This window comes from Podarcis filfolensis (assembly GCF_964270895.1).
Source record: "Podarcis filfolensis genome assembly, chromosome: 8".
Classification (NCBI taxonomy): Eukaryota; Metazoa; Chordata; class Lepidosauria; order Squamata; family Lacertidae; genus Podarcis; species Podarcis filfolensis.
This window is the reverse complement of record NC_139611.1, coordinates 42,106,898-42,126,409: the sequence shown is the minus strand read 5'-3', so window position 1 is coordinate 42,126,409 and position 19,512 is coordinate 42,106,898. Positions and strand designations below refer to the sequence as shown.

The 19,512-nt window shown below is 48.7% G+C and overlaps 2 protein-coding genes across 8 annotated transcripts in view; one reads left to right on the top strand and one right to left on the bottom strand.

Moving 5' to 3' along the window:
* The window catches only part of FANCA (FA complementation group A), a 257,965-nt gene that overhangs the window by 31,576 nt on the left and 206,877 nt on the right, over positions 1-19,512 (top strand). For 2 of the 5 annotated variants that reach the window (XM_083626218.1, XM_083626219.1), the window contains exons 35-43: positions 528-632; positions 1,350-1,462; positions 1,741-1,882; positions 2,041-2,103; positions 2,586-2,691; positions 2,900-2,975; positions 4,133-4,274; positions 5,271-5,363; positions 6,430-6,705. In XM_083626218.1, coding sequence (XP_083482344.1) covers positions 528-632; positions 1,350-1,462; positions 1,741-1,882; positions 2,041-2,103; positions 2,586-2,691; positions 2,900-2,975; positions 4,133-4,274; positions 5,271-5,363; positions 6,430-6,531 — 942 coding nt within the window. In that variant the 3' untranslated portion in view covers positions 6,532-6,705. Of the gene's footprint in view, positions 1-527; positions 633-1,349; positions 1,463-1,740; positions 1,883-2,040; positions 2,183-2,585; positions 2,692-2,899; positions 2,976-4,132; positions 4,275-5,270; positions 5,364-6,429; positions 6,706-19,512 lie in introns of those variants that run through there. The other 3 variants (XR_014551273.1, XR_014551274.1, XM_083626220.1) reach the window with 2 other exon arrangements.
* Positions 6,628-19,473, bottom strand: ZNF276 (zinc finger protein 276). Of its 3 annotated transcripts, none has more exons than XM_083626264.1 (11): positions 19,195-19,473; positions 15,592-15,901; positions 15,174-15,229; positions 13,382-13,888; positions 12,431-12,509; positions 11,181-11,258; positions 10,424-10,537; positions 10,254-10,329; positions 9,611-9,728; positions 8,538-8,637; positions 6,628-7,427 (listed from the first exon to the last, which is right to left on the bottom strand). In XM_083626264.1, the coding sequence occupies exons 1-11, from the start codon at positions 19,394-19,396 to the stop codon at positions 7,130-7,132; spliced, it is 1,938 nt and encodes a 645-aa protein (XP_083482390.1). In that variant the 5' UTR covers positions 19,397-19,473; the 3' UTR covers positions 6,628-7,129. The 3 variants fall into 3 exon arrangements, with proteins under 3 accessions (XP_083482390.1, XP_083482389.1, XP_083482391.1); XM_083626263.1 differs by having other exon boundaries at positions 13,382-13,891; positions 19,195-19,450; XM_083626265.1 differs by lacking the exon at positions 19,195-19,473 and adding an exon at positions 18,373-18,637 and having other exon boundaries at positions 13,382-13,891.

Below are 19,512 nucleotides of genomic sequence, written 5' to 3'. Positions count from 1 at the left end.
TCCCCCCCTAGTGGTTTTTGACATCAGACCTCGGTATCAGGCTGATGAGAGCTGTAGTCCAAAGCAGGGGACCAGGTTGGCTTAGGCTGCCTTAGTGAAGCGCCATTGCTACCTTAAAGGTAAAGGTAAAGGGACCCCTGACCATTAGGTCCAGTCGTGACTGACTCTGGGGTTGCGGCGCTCATCTCACTTTATTGGCCGAGGGAGCTGGCGTACAGCTTCCGGGTCATGTGGCCAGCATGACAAAGCCGCTTCTGGCGAACCAGAGCAACGCATAGAAACGCCGTTTACCTTCCCGCCGGAGCGGTACCTATTTATCTACTTGCACTTTGACGTGCTTTCAAACTGCTAGGTTGGCAGGAGCAGGGACCAAGCAACGGGAGTTCACCCTGTTGTGGGGATCGAACCGCCGACCTTCTGATCGGCAAGTCCTAGGCTCTGTGGTTTAACCCACAGCGCCACCTGCTTCCCTTTGCTACCTTAGTGCTCTAAAATCTACCTTAGTGACTGTCCTTGCTGTCCTTCAGGGCTTGCTGAGCGCCAGCTTGGAGTGTCACAAACCTGCACAGGAGGTGACTGCCGTTCTCACCTTGTGTCAAACCATGTGCCCTATAATCCTGTGTTCTGCAGCGGTAAGAGGCCGTGCTGTTGATTTACCTTTCTATATGTCTCCTTGCAGTTCCAAAAGCTCTTGGCTCAGCTGGTAGAGCACAAGACTCTTAATCTCAGGGTCATGTGTTCGAGTCTCACATTGGGCAAAAGATTCCTGCATTGCAGGGTGGCCAGATGACCCTCATGGGTCCCTTCCAACTCTACATACAATTCTATGATTCTGTGATAATATGATGCAAGTTCTCTTAAGCAGGAGCTTGATCAGCCAGAGTGGTTTTGGAGATCATAGAGGTATACTTTTTGGGGGAGGGTGGGGCGTTTCTAACACCATAATAGCCCATCCTGAGCAAATACTATGCCGAACTACTCAAAATAAATTCTTGGTTTAAAATAGCAATATTAAAACAGGTGTGTTTGGTTTTTTAAAGCATTAGTCCTAATTCTGCCTGCAGATATTTAGGTCACACAAGAGCCTTCTGTATTAATAACAATAACATTTTTCTGTTATGCCTCATGAATATTCCACTTGATGATCCTAATGACTTCAGATGCATCCTTAGAAAAGTAGCTAGTTGGGGCCCAGAGTACGGGGCGTGGGGGGGGGGACACTTGATTCTGCAACACTGCTTAAATAAAGTGGGTGAGGAAACCCTATGTAAGAGTGGCATGTAAACACATGGCATTGATGCAATTTTAAGAAGTGGCTGATTTGCGCTCTCTGTCTCAACTCCATGAAGTGCTGGTGGCAGAGGCTGGAGCCTGTGCTTTTCTCAGAGTGGAACAGACTCTTCGGCGCTCCAGTTGCACAGGGATTGCAGAGCCTCAAGGAGTTGCAGACCTCTGTCAGCAGGTAACTCCAAGGAAGCAGCTCACACCTGAGAAGCTGTTGAGCTTCTGTGTTCCCTTCATGTCTCCCACTCCAGCCATGAGAAGAGATGGGGAGGGGTTGCATTCCTATTACCTTTTTAGCTCTCACCTTGAAAAACTTGGTTTTGGACTTCCAGGTGTCTCTGCATCATCTCTTCTCAGCCACGTCACACACCTGATTAAGGAGGGTTGTCATCTATGAAAAGGAGCCCGCTGGCCTTTTAACTGACCACTGACCACTGTTTTGTCTTTACCACTTAGGTTCCTCTCACTGGAAGCAGCTTCCCTGGTCTCTGACATTCCATGGATCTCTGCTGCCTTTCTACATTTCACTGTGCAATGGCAAATGGTGCATGAAAAGATGGCTGAAGGGCTGAAAAGGCTGGGGTCTGAAGCAGAGCAAGTAAGAGATTACATTTTGCATTTTGCTTTACCATGATGTGTCCATGATGGCACAGAGGGTGACACTGGCTTCTGCAGACTAGACCAGTGGGTCGACGTCAGGCTTGAGAAACTCACTTTGTGTGGTGCATGCATTTATTTTTTTCTTTTACCTGACAGCTCTTGGTGAACCTCTTCTTCTTTTCAGTCGTGGATTTCATCTCAGCGAGAATAACCCCACAGGTAAGTAGATTTCTCAAACTGCCTGGTAGACCCAGGGCCTTCATTTGTCGCTGTTCAACTGTCACATAAACTTGCAAAGGTGGAGTGGAGGTGGATAGCTCAGTTGGTTAGAGCTGACAATGCCAAGGTTGCAGGTTTGATCCCCACAAGGGACAGCTGCCTATTCCTGTATTGCAGGGGGTTGGACTAGATGATCCTCAGGGTCCCTTCCAACTCTATGATTCTACGAGACATAAAATTCCTGTACTTTTAAGTATGCGATGATTGTTACGATCTTTGCCTGTCTGCTGCTTATCCTGAAAGGAAGCCTGAGAAGTAGGAAGCTCCTATAAACCTGTTCTTTATAGATGGGTAAACTCATGGAGAAAGGTAGTGGAGTTTGCTCAAAGTGACCCAATGGCTGTTCCCAGTGGCTCTGGTAATGCCTCCAGGGTGTACCAAACAGGGGCGGTACGTGTGTGCTTTTCCCCTGTAACTTGCAGGAGGGCGTGGATGCTCACAAAGCCTTGGATTGGAGCTCAAAGCTGCTTCAGGGCTTGGAGGAACGAGGTGCATCCTGGCTGGCCATCTTCAGTTCAGCAGTCAAAGGTACAAACGCTCCTTTATAAGCTACAGCCGTCTGAGGGTTGTAGCCAGCTAAGTACTGCTCAGGCTAGACCATTAACAGACAGAACTTCCGTTACTTTCAATGGATCTAGTGGAAATGAGTTGGATACAACCCCCAAGAAAACAACTGTGAGAAACGTTTGACTGAAAGCTGGCGCCCAGCTAAGATCTGTCTCTTTTGGCATTGCAGACCACAACCCTTACCAAATCCTGCATGGTACTGTATCACATCAACACTTGAGGCTGTTGCCAGTTGCCTTCTATAGGTAAATTTCACAAATGTATTCTGTGTGTAATGAATATACTTGCTGAGAAAATCAAGGGTACCAGAAACTTGTCAGGGCCACTTTATGCACTTGCTTAACTGATACATCCAACCACCCAGTAATCCCAAGTTAAGAAAGAGGCACCATTAATAGCCTGTATTTTGTGGAGTTTCTGCATCCTTCCTCCCGCCTTCATTTTATTTTTTCATTTTGATGTTTTAGTGGTGTTCACCAACCTTGTGCCCCCCAGCTCTTTTGGACTATAGCTCTCATGCCTCCCAGACAACATGGTCTGTTGGGAGTTGTATATGGTAGGAACCACTTGGGAATTTTGTTCTATGAAGATAAAGTGGGATGCAAATATAAGCTAGAGGCTTCCCCTGCTGCTTTTTAGCAGGACATCACCACAGCCTCCTTTTTTGCTTTGCTGTCCTGACTCTGGGCAGGGGGCAGTGTTTGTTGCCAAATTCAGAAGACAAGAACTGCCATTGTGGGCCTAGTGAACAGTCTCCTTTCAACACCCCACTACCTACCACAAATGGGCAGAAATGCCATGAAAGTTACAAGCAGGTCACAAAGGCACACCTCAACCAGTATCTGAAGAGTGGCCTTTTGGGCTATCAAGGCCAAAATCTATCAAATTTGGCTTTCAGTTTGTCCTCTAGTCCTTCTTAAAAGGCATTTGTGCTAGTTATACGAACCAGTCCAGATCCATCAGAGGCCCTTCTCTGTGTGTCCCACCTGAGAGGGGTGTGAAGTTGGTCACACAAGACTGGACCTTTTTCGGTGGTGGCCTCTTATCAGTGGAGTGCTCTCCCCAGGGAGACACACCTTGGGCCATTCTTGTCAGTCTTTAGGTGTCAGGCTAAGACCTTTTTGTTCACTCAGGGTTTTGTAGCGTTGCCTTTTTGTGGTGCATTTTAACTTGTCAAGTCACGTAGAGACTTTTCATTGTGTTGAAGTGACTTGATACATGTAGGTAAGTCATCATCACCATAAAACCTAAACTTGTCTTGAATTTTCAAGACAAAAGACACGGCCAAGTGGCTCGGCTGCAAGTCTGCCTGCAGACGTACATCTATGCAAAGCAAGGAGGGAGCCTGACCTGGTCACACTTGTTGCCTGCTTGGTCTGCTAACTTGTTCTTTCTTCTGTAGCCTCGTCGTCACCTTTGAACCAGGACACCTTATTAAGGAGCAAACATTCCTATATGTTGCCATTGACATGTACACACAGTTGCTGCAGCTCTTTATGGATGGGACAACAGCAGTGGGACCAAGCCTGCATTCCATTGAGCCTGTGAGCATCTCATCCCCTTCCCTTTCATTTGTTTAGATCAGCCCCTCTGCTTCCTTCCAAAGTACAGAACCATCCTGTTCCCTTTTTGGCTAGCCACAGCCTTTATTTGCCTATTGTGTTGACTCTATGAGTCATTATTTGGGCAGCACCCACCTCGTACCTGGGAGCACCTGGAACAGATTAGGGCTCAGTGATGAAAGGGGGATGTGTGTGAGAGAGAGACTGGAGCTGTTCTGATAAACAGCCATGTCAGTCAGCTTTGCATTTCTGTCTTTGCTGGCTTCTGGCAGTATATATAGTTTTACCTCCAAGCAAAGTAACTCAAGGAAAACCAATGTGGTGTAGTGGTTAGTGTGTCGGACTGGAACCTGGAAAAACCAGGATTCAAATCCCCAATCAGCCGTGAAGCACACTGAGTGACCTCGGGCCAGTCACTGCCTCTAAGCCCAACCTACTTCACAGGGTTATGGTGGGGATTGAATGACTTGGGGAACCACTGATACCACCTTGCACCCCTTGGAGAAAAAAGGTGGGATATAAATGCAATAAATAACAGTCTGAGTAAGATCAGTCTACAGAAGTATTATTCACTGTTTCCATTCTGAAAATGTGTTCAAAGCAGAAGATTTAGCTTAGATACCAGGAAGATGTTTCTAACGGCTGATGGATTTCAGTACCAGTGAAAACTGCCCATGGGCGAGAATCCATTTGAGAAAAGCTACACCAACCAGGAGTTAGAACAGGGATGGGGAACATCTCAGCTGTTTACCGGCTCAACCCTGTTGTTGGGAAAGCGGAATACAAATATTTAATCTAGATCTGTGGTCCTCAAGATGTGGTTGAATTCCAGCTCCCCTCATCCCATGCCATGCTAGCTGGGGCTGACTTCCCTGCTCTTGGATTAGATGAGTTGCCAGCTGCATCCCTTCTGGTTCCTGCAACTCTTAAGCTGTGGCTTGGTTGCAACATTATTTGAACGGTGCCTGTCTTTCCCAGGAGGAGTCACTGGCGCTGATAAGAAGAGCACGGCAGTTCCTGCTACGTGCAGTCCCCCAGTGTCCTCAAGGGAGCTTTTCCAGCCTCCAGCAGGTGGGTGAAAGGTCTTTCTGCTACCTCAAAACTTGGGAAATCCAGGGCTGCTGGCAACACTGTGGATTGTCCTGTTGATCCATCCAGCAATCAGTTCAACAAAGCCAATGGCGACTGGCTCAGTCTTTCAGCCCTCTACTTCACGCTTCCTTTGCAAAGATCTTCCTATTTTATTTTATTTGGATATGGCTTTGTACAGAGGTCATATCCAGCATTTATTCTAGGAGAAGGGGACAGAAACTCAACTTCGCCATTTTAGAGGGGGCGAGCACAAATTAATAGTAGGACTTTTGAGGAAGAAAAAGCTGAAATGTGCCCAATATTGGTCTGGCTGCACCCAAAGACTGGCCCTTGCTCTGTATCTCCTAAAGGCCTTCTTAAAGTGGAGGCGTTTTCCAGCCCATCTGTGGGTTCCATTTACTGGAAATGCTGGGATTGAACCCAGGCCTTAATGCTTTGCATGTCTGGCTCTATACCTGAAGCACAAGCCCCTGAGTAGGATCCTCCGAGGCTCTCGAGCAGTTATTTCCTATTCTCCAGTCCTCTGGTTGCTTCCAACCTCGTGTTACTGGCAAAAGAAGGGCAAGGAAGACTGTGCCTTTTAAAACTTAACAGTTGTAGTGGGTAGGAACCCTAGCTCAGTGGTAGAGCACATGCTTTGCATCCTTGGCAACTCCCAAGAATAGAGCTGAGAAAGGCCCTTTTCTGCCCAAGAACTGCCAGCCAGTCTGACCTGGTATCCGGCAGCTTCCTCTGCTCCTAGCCTTGACACCTGTGCGCTCCAAGCAGGAAGCAGCTGTGCCTTGACTCTTTGCACACCTTTGGCTCCTGCTGTCCACAGGTGTGGTAGATTACCAAACACTATGACCTGTGCGCTCCTAGAAATGACATGGCCAGGCCAGAGATCTGTCTTTTCAGAGTGCTGCTGGCTGACTGCAGCGAGGCTGAACCGGTGGCAGCCTTTATTTACAAACTCGACATCATCGTGCTGTCTGCGGACAGTCTGCTCAAGGATTTAGCTTCAGAGAGGTAGCAGCGCTTGACACCAGACTCTTTTCCTTCTTAGCTGATGAGTCTCTGTGAAGACTTGGACCCAGAGATGAAGGCTGCCCTTGTGAACTCCAGTGATGATGGGGATCTGCTTGATGAAGAACTTCTCCTTTTCTGACAGCGGAAGTCCAGGCAGGCAGGCATGGGGCGATTCCCTGCCCACCCGGACAAAATGCACGGACAGGGAAAAGTGGACACGCCTGCAAGGGCTTAATCTGTTCAAAGTATGGTGTAAATAATTTATTACAAGCATGACCATGACTTTGTAACAATAAAAACCATGTTACAAATATGCTGGTTCGTCTTTCTTTTTCAGATTGGCTTTGGAATTTAATTTAAAACAAGTTGTCTCGGGCTTAAACTGGGCTTTCCGTCAGCTTGAGAGCCCCTAAAAATGAGCCTGTGCCCATGGCCGACACACCTTTATAACAGGTGCGATACCTTTTCTGAGCTCATCAATCGCCACATCAGAGGGAAGGCAGGACAGCCTGCTTCCTTTGGCGAGACGGATATGGCTCTGTAAGACACTGCTACGGTCTTGGACACAAACACACACACGGGGAATAGTCACAGCAATGGAAAGCTTTTCACCAGCAAGCAGAAGCGAGTCCCCACCCCTTTCTGTTTTTGGGAGGATCCGTTAAAACGTACGTTTAAAACTCCCACTCAGTGTTGCTTTATGCAAAGCTGGATCAGGGCTCCCATCCAGGGCTCTTTCAGGTGGGCTCCTGCTGCACGCTCGGTTCCAATTTTACAGGATGGTTCTCCGCAGTCTCTGAAGCCTCCGACAGAGCCTCTGGCAGAGCCTCTTGCTCCAGCTCAGCAGCCTTGGCTTTGTCCTGAGTCTGGGTGAGGGGATGCACCATGGACATGTGGACGTTGAGGTTGTGGGCCTTTTCAAAGCGCTTCCCACATTGGTCGCAGGCAAACTCCAGCTCAGTCTCTGCTTTGTGTTTGGTCATGTGGTACTTGAGGGATGCTCGCTGCCTGCACTGGAAGCCACAGATTTCACACCTGCAGGGGGAAAGCAGAAAGCGGACCTCAGACCTGCCACACGGTCTCATCTCCATGAAGGAGGGGGAGCAGCAGCACAGCTTAGCCTTGGGAGAAATATATCAGCTGCTCTCAGACAGGTGAAAGGATGCTTCCAATAACCAAGTGTATTTTATCTACTAAGAACCCTGAATACCGAGCTGCACTTGAGACCATTGCTGGGGCGGGAAACATGCTTCCAGATTTTAGTTTGGATGTCCCGATCAAAAATCCAGGACACTGGTGGACACTGTGTCCTCTCTCTCTGTGGGAATGGAATATCCTATAGAAGTGGGAGCTTAGCTCTTGCTAGTCAGACACTGCAACCTTGTTCCTCTTATAGACCGGTCAGCCCTCTGTTAGGAACTGGTGCTTTAACAAGACAGACTTGTATGGCATTTTTCTCCATCACTCCAGGTTAGTTGCACTAACCTGCATAGGTGTTTTTTAACATCTCACCAGCAGCAGCACTCCTTCATTCTGAAGTGCAGGAGAGGCCACAGTCCACCAAAAGAAAACTGAGTGCTGCTCTCCACTATGGCAAAATGATCAGTCATGTACAGTCGTACCTTGGTTGACAAACACCTTAACAGTAGAACTTTTTGGCTCCCAAATACCGCAAACCCAGAAGCAAGTGTTCCAGTTTGCAAACTTTTTTTGGAAGCCGAACATCCGGTGGGGCTTCCGATTGGCTGCAGGAAGCTCCTGCAGCCAATCGGAAGCTGTGCACTGGAAGTCAAATGAACTTCCAGAACGGATTCCGTTTGGCTTCCAAGGTAAGACTGTAGTTCTGCATTGAGACAGATGGTTTTGCAGGAAATGTTTCTCAGACTAGTCCTAGAATCATCATTTCCCACACTACTGGACGTATGAACCAAAAAACCAATCCCAGGACCCAAAATGTGTGTGTGTGCGCTTGTGTGCCACATCTTAATTTGGAAGTGTCATTATTGGCACATCTGCAAGGGAGATGACCTTTCTTCAACCACGTTAGGGCATACTAGTTTTCAAATTCAGCTTTGAGTAATCTTAAGATGCCCCATGAAGGCAACACAGCTTATCTGTAAAAGGCCATAGGCAAAGTGTGCTTACTGGAGAGGCTTTGCTCCTGAGTGGCGCATCTGGTGAACGGAGAGGTGTTTGCGTTGCTTGAATGTCTGGCCACATTCGTCACAGATATAGTTCCGCACCTCTGCAATGGGAGAAGGGAACAGGGTTGAAAATCACAATGACTTGGGTGGCTGTAAAAAAAGTGGTTTAGGAGAATTCATGGAGTAAAAGGCTATCAACAGTGAGTGCAGTACTAAGCCCCCCCCCCACCTCGGCATCAAAGGCAGTCTGTCTCAATACTAGCAGCTGGAGAATGTGTGAGAAGAAGTCTGATGCAGGCTTCCCCTAGGTATCTGGCTGGCCATTGTGGGAGCTGCGAGCTGGGGATGCCCCTCTGGCCTGACACCAGCAGCCCAACCTCTTCTTATGTTACTGGGACTGTCTCCATCATTGACACTCTTGGAAGACTTTGCTTAGGGGTTTATGATTGCATTTTGTGTGAACCTCTTAAAGAGACTTTATTACATTAAGTAGTAAATAAGTAATGAAAATGAAATGAATGAGAAGAATGGCGGCAGCGGAGGGGAATAAGATGGCAATGTTTTTCCCCAAAAGGAACTAGAGCACTTTTCCAGTGCTTTCTCTGTGATGATACAGAGGTCTGCACAGTTTGTGGGCAGGTTAACCGCAGATCCATGAATATCAACGTTATTTTTATTTTTTAGTTTCTTAAGTTGCTTCATACAGAACAGCCTGCAAACGACCTAACTTAACAGATAAAATTAATTAACAGTCAAATTAAAAACAATAAATCTGCATTTCAAAATCCCTAAAAATTTATTCCAGCAATACAGGAAGAAGGACAATTTTTGTCCTATCCAACTAAAGGATGAGCACCACAGTAGAGGCTAACTTAACCACCAGAAGCCTGGGGTAAATAAAAACGTCTTACAATGATGGTGCCAGGCATGTCTCCCTGGGGAGAGCATTCCAGATGGGGGGCCACCACTGAAAAAGCCTGTTCTCCTGTGCCGTGTGTGATGCCTGATTCTGCCCAGGGCATTTCTTTCTCTTCCATGCAAATCCTCCGTCATTCTCTCATAAGCACAACATACCTGTATGAATGAGCTTCACATGGCGCTGAAGGTACCGGTCAATCATGAACACCTTGTTGCAACCTGGATGCGGGCAGGGCCTTTCTCTGACCTCCTCATGGTGCTCTTTGATGTGCTTCTAAATCCAAGAAGAGAGATGGAGATTGTCACACAGAGCCACCCTTTCACTCCATGCAGGTTTGCGGGCAGTGACAATCTGACCACCTATGGCAGGCGCGGCTAACGGGGCCCTCCAGAGGTTTTGGACTACAAGTCCATGTGCTGGCTGAGGCTGATGGGGATTGTAGTCCAAAATTTCCTAAGGGCAACTGGTTGGCCAAAGCTACTCCACAGCAGTGATCACGTGAACAGAATGAGAAAGGAGGACGCTGCATCCATTTCCTCAAACTGGCAGAAAAATCTGGATCAAACGCTTTTAAAGTCATAAGCTTTTATCCTTGTTTTTCTCTTGTAAGCTAGGGTTACTCCCTCCCGTTAGGCAGGGCTGTCAATCATTACAATCTGGCTTTTGATTGGTTTGCTTCCACCCAAAGGAACTGGGGGAGGGTGGTGGCAGGGAGAGAGAGACACTTGTTCCAGAAAGTAGTCCCACTGTGGGTCTGACGACTCCAAAGCTAAATGTAGCTAGTAGTTATCCACATACCTTCATGCCATCTGCACCTCTGTACACAGCTGTACAGCCCTGATAAGGACACTTGTAAATGGTGGGCAGCTCTTCCCTTAAAAAAAGCAGAGGACAGAGTAACTGGTGAGAAGGTTGGACCATTCTTGGGGCGGGAATCTCACACCTTGGAAGCTTTGTGTATATGATACCTTTCACATTTGATTTTCTTTTTCCAGCCAGGTTTGGGTCCTGGCTTCTTCCTTATTTTGGGCTCTTCAAGCTTCTTTGCTTCTCTGCTTTCAACTTTCCTGTTGTTGGATACCCTAATAGAGGAGGAGCAGGGAACGGTTGCTGCATGTCAACTGAGGTTATAAAACAGGGGTGAACAACCTCCCTACCCCTGTTGAGGGCTGCATCTCCCTATTTCTGCCCCCCTCTCCAATGCCTACATGAAATTAGGCCAGTGCAAGGCTCTCAGGCTGGCCACTCATTCATAAACGCAAACATTTGAAAGCCTTACTTAGAGACTAAATTGTTGAAATAAAGAAAAGAATCCACATCACCTGTTTCAACAGCACAAAGATTTGCACAATGGAACATTCCCACCCTCTCCTTCCCCTGTGCTCTCCACAAATCTGCTCGGAGGGTTGAGGGAGCCACTAAAACAGATTGAAGGGGCTTTTAGGGGTCAGGAGAATATTCCATTGTACAAACCCTTGTACTGATAGAGCGTTTGCATAGCTCTACTTAAAATACAATCCTAAACAAATGGATGCATTTGCGAGGAGGGTGAAAAGAAACCTGCTCACTCCTAAGAAAAGAGAGAATGTGCGAATGGGAGGGGAATGGATGTGGGCCTTTGCCCACTGAGAGTGGAGGAGGTTGCAAAAGGTCAAATGCATTCGAGAGAAAGAAGCTACCACTTCTGTCTTTTGCCGCAGCAAAAGGACAAGAAAAAGCCCTCACCTCTTTTCTGGGTAAGGCTCAAAGTAGTCGTCTGAAGACTGCGCTCTCTTGTCGTTCTCGTCGTCACTCAAGGAGTACCTGAGAAAGTAAACAGGCCCTTTCACTAAAGCAAATGGCAGGCAAAGCCTCATTGGGCCTTTATGTTGACAGCGGGGGTGGGGGGAGCTCAAGAGAAACTGCTGCAAGTCCGGCTGCCCCAAAGTGAGCTTTCCTTCTTCAAGAAAACAACATACTCCAGACAGTGGCCCAGAACCACTCAATGTAAAGGCCGCTATGCTACAAAAAGGTGAGCAGAGAAGCTGCCCTACCATGTGGGTTCTTGGGCATCAAATAATTGGAAGCCCTGCCTTCGGAGTCTTTTAAAAAGCAAGTGCCCAGCTCTAATCAGTTCCATGCTTAAAAGCTGAAGGTAGTGCCTGCAAAAGGTTTCAGGCCCAAGTAACGTAGAGAGCTGCCTTACACCAAGTCAGACCAATGATCCATCCAGGTTGGTATTATACACTGACTGGTAGCAGCAGCTCTACAGAGTTTTAGGCAGGGGGCATTCCCAGCCCTACCTGGAGGTGCTGAGCATTGAACCTGGGACCTTCTGAATGCAAGTCAGAGGCTCTACCACTGAGCTATAGCCTTCCCCCACAATATCACTCGCTAAGACTCCCCCCAGTTCTCTGTCTAGGCACCTCACCTGCCCACTTATTTTTGCCAGCTACATTTTTGTAAATCACTTAGAGGTGCTTTTTAAAAACAAACAAACCCCCCAAACCATCAAGTGGTATATACATTCTATTAAATAAGTAAAATAATAAGACTGCCCCAAGTGACATCCTTTGGGATCACTGCCATAGGCAGTGTGGATTTGTATCTATCCGCATTCTGGTCCATCAGTGAGAATAATACATTCATTTTCATAAAAAACACATAAATACTTGGGCATCATTTATAACCTTTGTGAAGAACAAAGGTTATAAACAGAGATAGTAACTGCAACAATTAATTTGAACTAAACTTAAGGTAGTATTAAGGAGTTGTTGTTACAATTAATAATTTTGTATTTTTATTATTGGACTGCATTGCTTGTAATAAAGGCCACAAAAACTGCCCTTTGTGCTGTCCTGACCCCTCCCTCCACCCCCTAAACAAGCCGTCTCCAGTGACTGGACCCTCCAATGAGGAATGAGATCCACTCCCGCCCCACAATCATTGTTCATGCTTGCAAAGGTGACATTTGAATCCCGCTCTTCTTCTCTCACCCCTCAAAAAGGTCACTGAACTCGTCTTTTACCCGCTCATCCGAGGCTGCAGAGGGAACCGGCTTCTCACTCAGTGGCCCTAGAAGACGGAGAAGAATGCGTGTTGCATAGGGCGCAAAGGAAGGCACAATAGTCATCAAGGCACAACAGTCCTGCGGCACCCGACCCAGCGGAACATAAGAAGAGCCTGTCTGCTGGGTCAGGCCCACCCAGCCAAGCATCCTCTTCTCGCGGTGGTCAGCCAAAGGATGTGGGCCTGAGCTCACCGTGGCAAGAGGCTGCTTCACTATGGGAAGACGTGAGTGTCTGGGCACACTGGCTGGAGGGAAAGCCAAGTTAATGGGGCGGAAATTAAAAAGCACGAAGAATGCTGCCACTCAGCTCTGTGAACGCACTGCTTCCACACAGGCTTGAACAGCTGAACACTCAGAAAGTAGTAGTAGTAGTAGTAATAATAATAATAATAATAATAATATATTATTTGTACCCCACCCATCTGGCTGGGTTTCCCCAGCCACTCTGGATAGCTTCCAACAAAGATTAAAAATACATTAAAATGTCACACATTAAAAACTTCCCTGAACAGGGCTGCCTTCAGATGTCTTCTAAATGTCAGGTACTTGTTTATCTCTTTGACATCTGACGGGAGGGTGTTCCACAGGGCAGGCGCCACTACTGAGAAGGCCCTCTGCCTGGTTCCCTGTAACTTGGCTTCTCACAGTGAGGGAACCGCCAGAAGGCCCTCGGCGCTGGACCTCAGTGTCCGGGCAGAACGATGTGGGTGGAGACGCTCCTTCAAGTATACTGGGCCCAGGCCGTTTATGTGTATACTGTGTATATGTGTATGTATATATGTGTATATCATGCAAAGAAATGTGCAAAGACCTGTGTGGAGTTGTGACCCGCAATCCCCACGACATCCTGGAGAGACATCCTTGGCATGCCACTTACCTGGACTGCCATTCAGAGGGCAGTCCGGCTGCGACAGGCTTTCCTCCTGCAAAGGAGCTTCTGAGGCATCTTGGAAGGAAGGCAAATCCTGGCTCTCTGACACCCAGCTTTCTGTGCTAAGCACAGGCGGAGGAGTCCCGCTTTTTGCAGGTTGCTGGCTGGCTGCCGTACGAGTGGTGCCACGCTGGGGTTCCGGTGGTGCTGCCGCAGCCACAGTACAGTCAGCCCCCACCCCGTTGCCCGTCACATGCGTCTGCTGCGGGGCAGGGCCCTTGTTCAGTTCCCACTTGACGGACAGGGCGTTGTCCACCAGCAAGGTGCTGCAGTCCGAATCTGTGCTCATGACATAATCATGACCCTCTTCGCAGCCCCACACGGCCTGGATGATCCCGCAGTACTCCGAGGACAAGACGCCTTGCAGGCTGGGAGCAATCTGGCAGCTTTCGGCGTGGTTGTGGGTCCACATCACTAAGCTGTGGAGGCACTGGGGGCTGGATGTGATCAGGTCTGCTGTTGGCAGGGAGAAAGACAGAGGGTAGCAGAGACCAGGCATGCCACTGAAACACCTGCCCCGCACCATAAGCCCCAGAATAACTGGCTGGCATGGACTATGGCAACTGTGCTAGGTGGTAACACACACACACACACCACACACACACACACACCCAAGGTTGTTTTATTTTATTTATGGAATTTATAGTCCACCCCTCCTCCTGAACGCTGAACACATTGCTTTCTGTTAGGCAGAGTTACCTCTTGAAATTACACCACCTTCAGCTCCTTGGAGGAAAGAGGGACTAGAAGTGTAATAGATGAACAATAAAGCCATGCTAAATACATGCAGTTTTGAATCTGCTGAAGGCAAGGGATGATGAGCTCCTTCTTCTTTATACTGAGCTTGGAAGAAGGAAAACCCTACTTGAATATCATCCTGCCTAATACTTGGTTTGCAGAGAGACTGACAGTGGCAAACAGTTGTGTGGGGCTCCTTGTGCAGAAGGGTTTATTCAGTGTGCTGTGACTTTGTCTCATACACAAATCAGGGGTGTGCACTGCAGCGTTGATCAAAGCCTTTCTTCCGATGATGGATCAGAGACCAAGTACAAACTGTCATATTATTATGAAATATACAGAAAAGATCCATGTTCCCAACAGATCTTAGAAATATGCTTGCCTACACTTAAAAAGGAAAAATATTATTTACTTTGTTTATTCATATTCCACCCTTCCTCCTGAATGTTGCACACATTGTTTTCAGTGAGTAATTGCAAGATGCAACTGTGTCTATTTTATTTTGTTGTTTTTGTCTTTATTATCTTGGAAATAAAATTCAAGAAAGAGAAAAAGAGTTTGCCTGAACCTGTGATCTGGCAAAAGAAGCTGGGGAGCCCTAGCTAGAATTGCACATGGCTGGCTCGTTGGCACTCAAAAGATGAGTTTTCCCTTTCTGTAGCTGACGCTGAGTTATTTTATTTTGGATCGGTGTTTTACACTGTTTTTATTTTAGATATCTTTGGGCTTTCATGCTGACGGTATCCTGCCTTGGGACTTCTCATGAAGGGCTGCTAACGGAAGTTTTAGATAAATAAAAATATTGCCTTCCCAGGCGGACACTGGAGCTGGCCCTAGAGTGCAGAGATCACCCTGGTCCCCACTAGTCATAGGGAAATTGCCAGAGACTGAGCACCACATCAGCTATAAGCATAGGCAAAATGGAAACTGTGGAAGCAACAGGGCAGCCACAACTGACATCAAGGAGAAAATTCAGAGGAGCCAAAACAATCCTACTTACCTAGAGAGGGAGCATCTCCTTTTGCAGCAGGAAGAGGAGGTTGGGCAAGGTTGTCCCTGTACACAAAACAGACGGCAGAGCAAATCAGATGCCTTCTAGGGAGGACAGACTCAGGGAGCACGTGCTCTGGTCTCAAAGTGGCAGTTTCACAAACAAAAAATGTGCACAGGCAATTTCCAGCTGCTGGAAACTGGAATTTTGGCCTTGCAAATAAGGCCACATACATTATGAACCCACAAAGTATTTCCCTAGCCCTCTGTATGAAGTAGACGTCATTAGTGGGACATCAACAGCCTAACCAAGTATTTTGTATACAGCTCATAAATGTCTGCCTGCTTGGGGGCCAAGTCTTGGTGGCTACCGAGACAAGCCACAAGCAGCCCAGCCTCCCACGTGTGGAGAAATCCGCTCAACCTACTTTCCGTGTGGCTTGAGGTGGCCAGTGGGAGACAGGTTCACCTTCTGGATGAAGGCCTTGAGGATGCTGCGGCACTTGTAAAACTGGGCGTGGCACTTCTTGCAGACAAACTGGGGGAGGGCCGGGTCTTGCCGGACAGCCACCCCCACCAGCCGCTGGAAGTCCGTGAAGAAGACCTGGTCCATGCGCCGCTGCTTCTCGGAGCTCTCCCCCACCACAGGGACCTTTCCAAAAGCGTTCCGCAGGCTCCGAGAGGAAAACTTCCCGTGGCAAAGCCGGCAGTAAGCGGTGCTCACACCCCGGCCGAATCCTGCAAGGATTTCAGGAAAGAAAGGAGGTCACTCTGAGACTAGCATTGCCTTTAGAAGCATAAAGAAGGTACAAGGCAGGCAGAGGGCCTTCTCGGTCGTGGCGCCCTCCCTGTGCCATCCCTCCAGATGGCAAGGAGATAAAGAATTACACGACTTTCAGAAGACATTTGAAGGCAGCCCTGTTTAGGGAAGTTTTTGATGTTTTGAGATATGCTGTAAGTCGCCCAGAGTGGCTAAGGAAACCCAGCCAGATGGACGGGGGGTATAAATAAAATTATTATTATTATTATTATTATTATTATTATTATTATTATTATTATTACCATTGGTCTACCTACCTCTGTCTCATCTACAGTAACTGGCAGCAGATCTCTGGGGTATCGGGCAGGTAGCTTTCCCAGCCTTGCCTGGAGATGCCATTGGGGATTGAACCAGGTGCCTTCTGCATGCAAAGCAGGTGTGCTACCACTGAACTGCAGCCCTTAAAAGACTCCTGGGCAGAGCAGGATGGCAGGAGGCAGGACAGAGGAGAAGCAAGCCCAACCGTTGTGTGAACTAACTCCCAGAGCATGTAAGTGGGTGGCAAACACTATTAAATGGTCCTTGCCAAACACCCAGAAACATCCTTTTGGGACCTGGGGGGTTGAATTTAATGTATTTGTCCTCCGATTCCATCAATAAAACTTTCCATAATCACAACACCTAAAAGTGACATTCTGCATCAAATGCATAACTCAGCATCCTAAAAATTAGGAGTTTCTTCAAACACATCCAAGGTCCTAGTCCTCATAGATGAAAACATAAACTGTGTTAGTGAACACAGGAGCAACTTGAGCGGGAGTAAAGCATCAAGCTGAGTGTTCACCCCTGCTGTTGCAACCAAGAAAGGCAGCCCTGGTCATATTGTCACTGCCCCCCACTCCAGCCCTACCTTCGGGCATCTTTTGGCCTTTTTTGTCTTCAGCTCAGAGAGCAGTCCTTGCTTTGAACATCCAGCTCCTGCTTTGCCAAGAACTGTGAGAGAAACAGGAACCAATTTCTTTTGTTTTCCTGTTTGCTTTTAAGCAAGTTCTGCTGTCTGTGCAGGGACCTGGTTTGCAAACTGCCCACAGCCCCTCCGCAGTACTTCCTGACTTGGAAGAGCCACAGAGATGATGTCAGCAGTCTTTACTGTGGCACTGGCCAATCAGGCGACTCGTTGTCTCAGAGGCATAGCAAGTCTCCTCTTGATCATGGGTGGTGGCCCCAGCTCAGCACTCAGGACCCTTTTTCGTCCAGGACCTCCCTCCCCAGCCACCAATTCTATGAGAGAGCAGAGCTGAATATTTTAAAGTAGAGAAGGCAGACAAATGAAACTAAGGTGCTGCAAATCAGGCCTAGAAAACATAAAGCATCAGCTTTCTGTTTTGGTGCTGGTCTGCACATTTTCCAGGGTACCAAGCTACCTGTGATTTCTTTTCATCCCTGCAAAAAGGCCCTCCAAGCAGCACAAAGGTTTTCTCCTCAAACCTTCAGCCTAGACTTCCCCAGAACCGTCTCTGCAAAGCTACACTAAAAAATCCATTCACCGATCAGCTTTCCCATGTAATAGTAAACACACTATACTTTCAAAGCACATTCAAAACATCTTTCCAGGCATTGTAGTTTAAGGGTTGCTGGGAACTGTAACTCTGGGAGGGTAGACAACAGTGCCCAGAATTCCCTCCCTCAATAACAATAAGGAAAAGTAGGGGAGCCTGCAGTCCTCCAGATGTTGCTAGACTACAACTCCCATCATCTGGGACTACTGGCAATGCTGGCAGCTTGAGACTGCTGGGAACTGGAGTCAAAAGACAGCTAGACTGTGCCCGGTTAGTGAAGGCAATGGAAAATTTAAACAGGCACATTTAACTGATCTTAGGCCAAGAACAAGGGTTACAGATTAACACGACACAAAACAGTCCAACGTTTCAACAAGTACATTAAGTACACATGTGTTTTTGCTATGGGTATGGAGGTGCAATTGCAACCCATGACCCACATGTTGGCATATGAACTGTCAGTGAGTGTGGGACTATCTCCACACTAAGTCAGTTCAGCAAATGTGGAACAAGATGGTGCCCAGGTTATTACATCTGTAGAAACCATTATCCCACATCACACCTGGTATAAGAATGTAACAGGACAGATCTATGATTTATAGCTCCCCATAAGTCCTCAGGTTGCACACTTCTGAAGGGGGGGGTGTGGAGACCAGAGCATGTGGCTACTAGGTAGGGGAAAGCTGATTCCCTGATTCCCTGGTGTTGGGGAGCAACACCATCGTTGTCTATCTAGCAGCATCAAATATGTATCGTCTTCCACAGAATTATCAGTAAAAGATAAATTTAAAAAATGCAAGTTCCTGTTCTTGATACAGGGAGGAACAATATATGAAAATGGATGAGAAACTATTTGCTGCTAAGGAATCTGGGAGCTGAAGTCCATCAACCTATGGAGGAAGGCCAGAGGTTGGTGTCAAGTCCTCTTCCTGGTTCATCCACCTGGCACCTCTCCATGCCTCTGATGGGCACTGATGGCTTCAAAATGGGAAGCCAGAGCCTCTGTCACCCCTGCTAGGTACTTGTCAGCTCAATGGCCAGGGCCTACCCACTGCACGGACAGCCTAAGCAGTGAGATTTAAGGAGGCCCAGCTCAACCAGCTGCCCCAGCGCCCTCTACATTTCGGCAGTTACACGATGGTTGCGACTACAGCTACCCGGGATGGTGAAAAGTTTTGGGTGCGCCTTGAGGGTGGCGGAGCAGTTAACCTAGGTTGTGCATGGAAGCTGTACAAGAAACCCACGTGACTGGACTCCAAAGCTGCCCACTGGAGAGCCCCGGGTGGCAAAAGGCACGGGCTCCTGCAGTTAGCATTTCAAACGTGACGGATTGAGAGAGGAGAGCGTTGGCTGTTTGCGCGCTCGCGCCTGCCTGCCTGCCTGGCGCACATCAGCGACGGATGTGCTGACCCAACGAACAGGAAAAGGCATTCTGCACGCGCTCTGTTGACTGCTTTTCACATCTTAAGGCCCAGCCCCGGCACTGGAAGCAGAGCCAGCCTAGCCCAGCCCAGCTCCGCCGCCACCCGCTGGCCAGTCCAGCCCCGGTGCCAAGGCGCCTCCCGAGCGCGCGCGCCCCGTCCGATCCCTGCCCAGCACACTTCCCGCGGGGAAGCGCGGCTTCCTTCCGAGCGCGCACGCGGAGGATCGGGCCGCCCGCCGGATCCCCGGAAGAGCGCGCTGCCGGGGTGCCCCTATCCGCCTGCGCTCACCCGCTGCCGCCGTCTCCGAGGCTGGCGAGGCCCACTGCTCGGGCTCCGGCTCGGGCTGCTGTTCCTGCTCCCGGGAGGTGGCGGTGGGGCGCCCCCGGCGGGCCCGGACACTCTTGGCCTCGGCTGGTGGCGGCGGCGGTTCTGGAGCGCCCCTGGCCGCCGCGCCCGCGGGTAAGAACCGGCCGCGCCGATCCCGCTTCATGGCCGTGCAGAGCCCGGCCCGGCCCCCGCTCGGCAGGCTCTGGCTGCGGCTCCGGCAGCGCCTTGGCTCGGCTCCGGCCCGCAGCGCCCCTGGCGGACGGAGGAACCTGCCCGGGT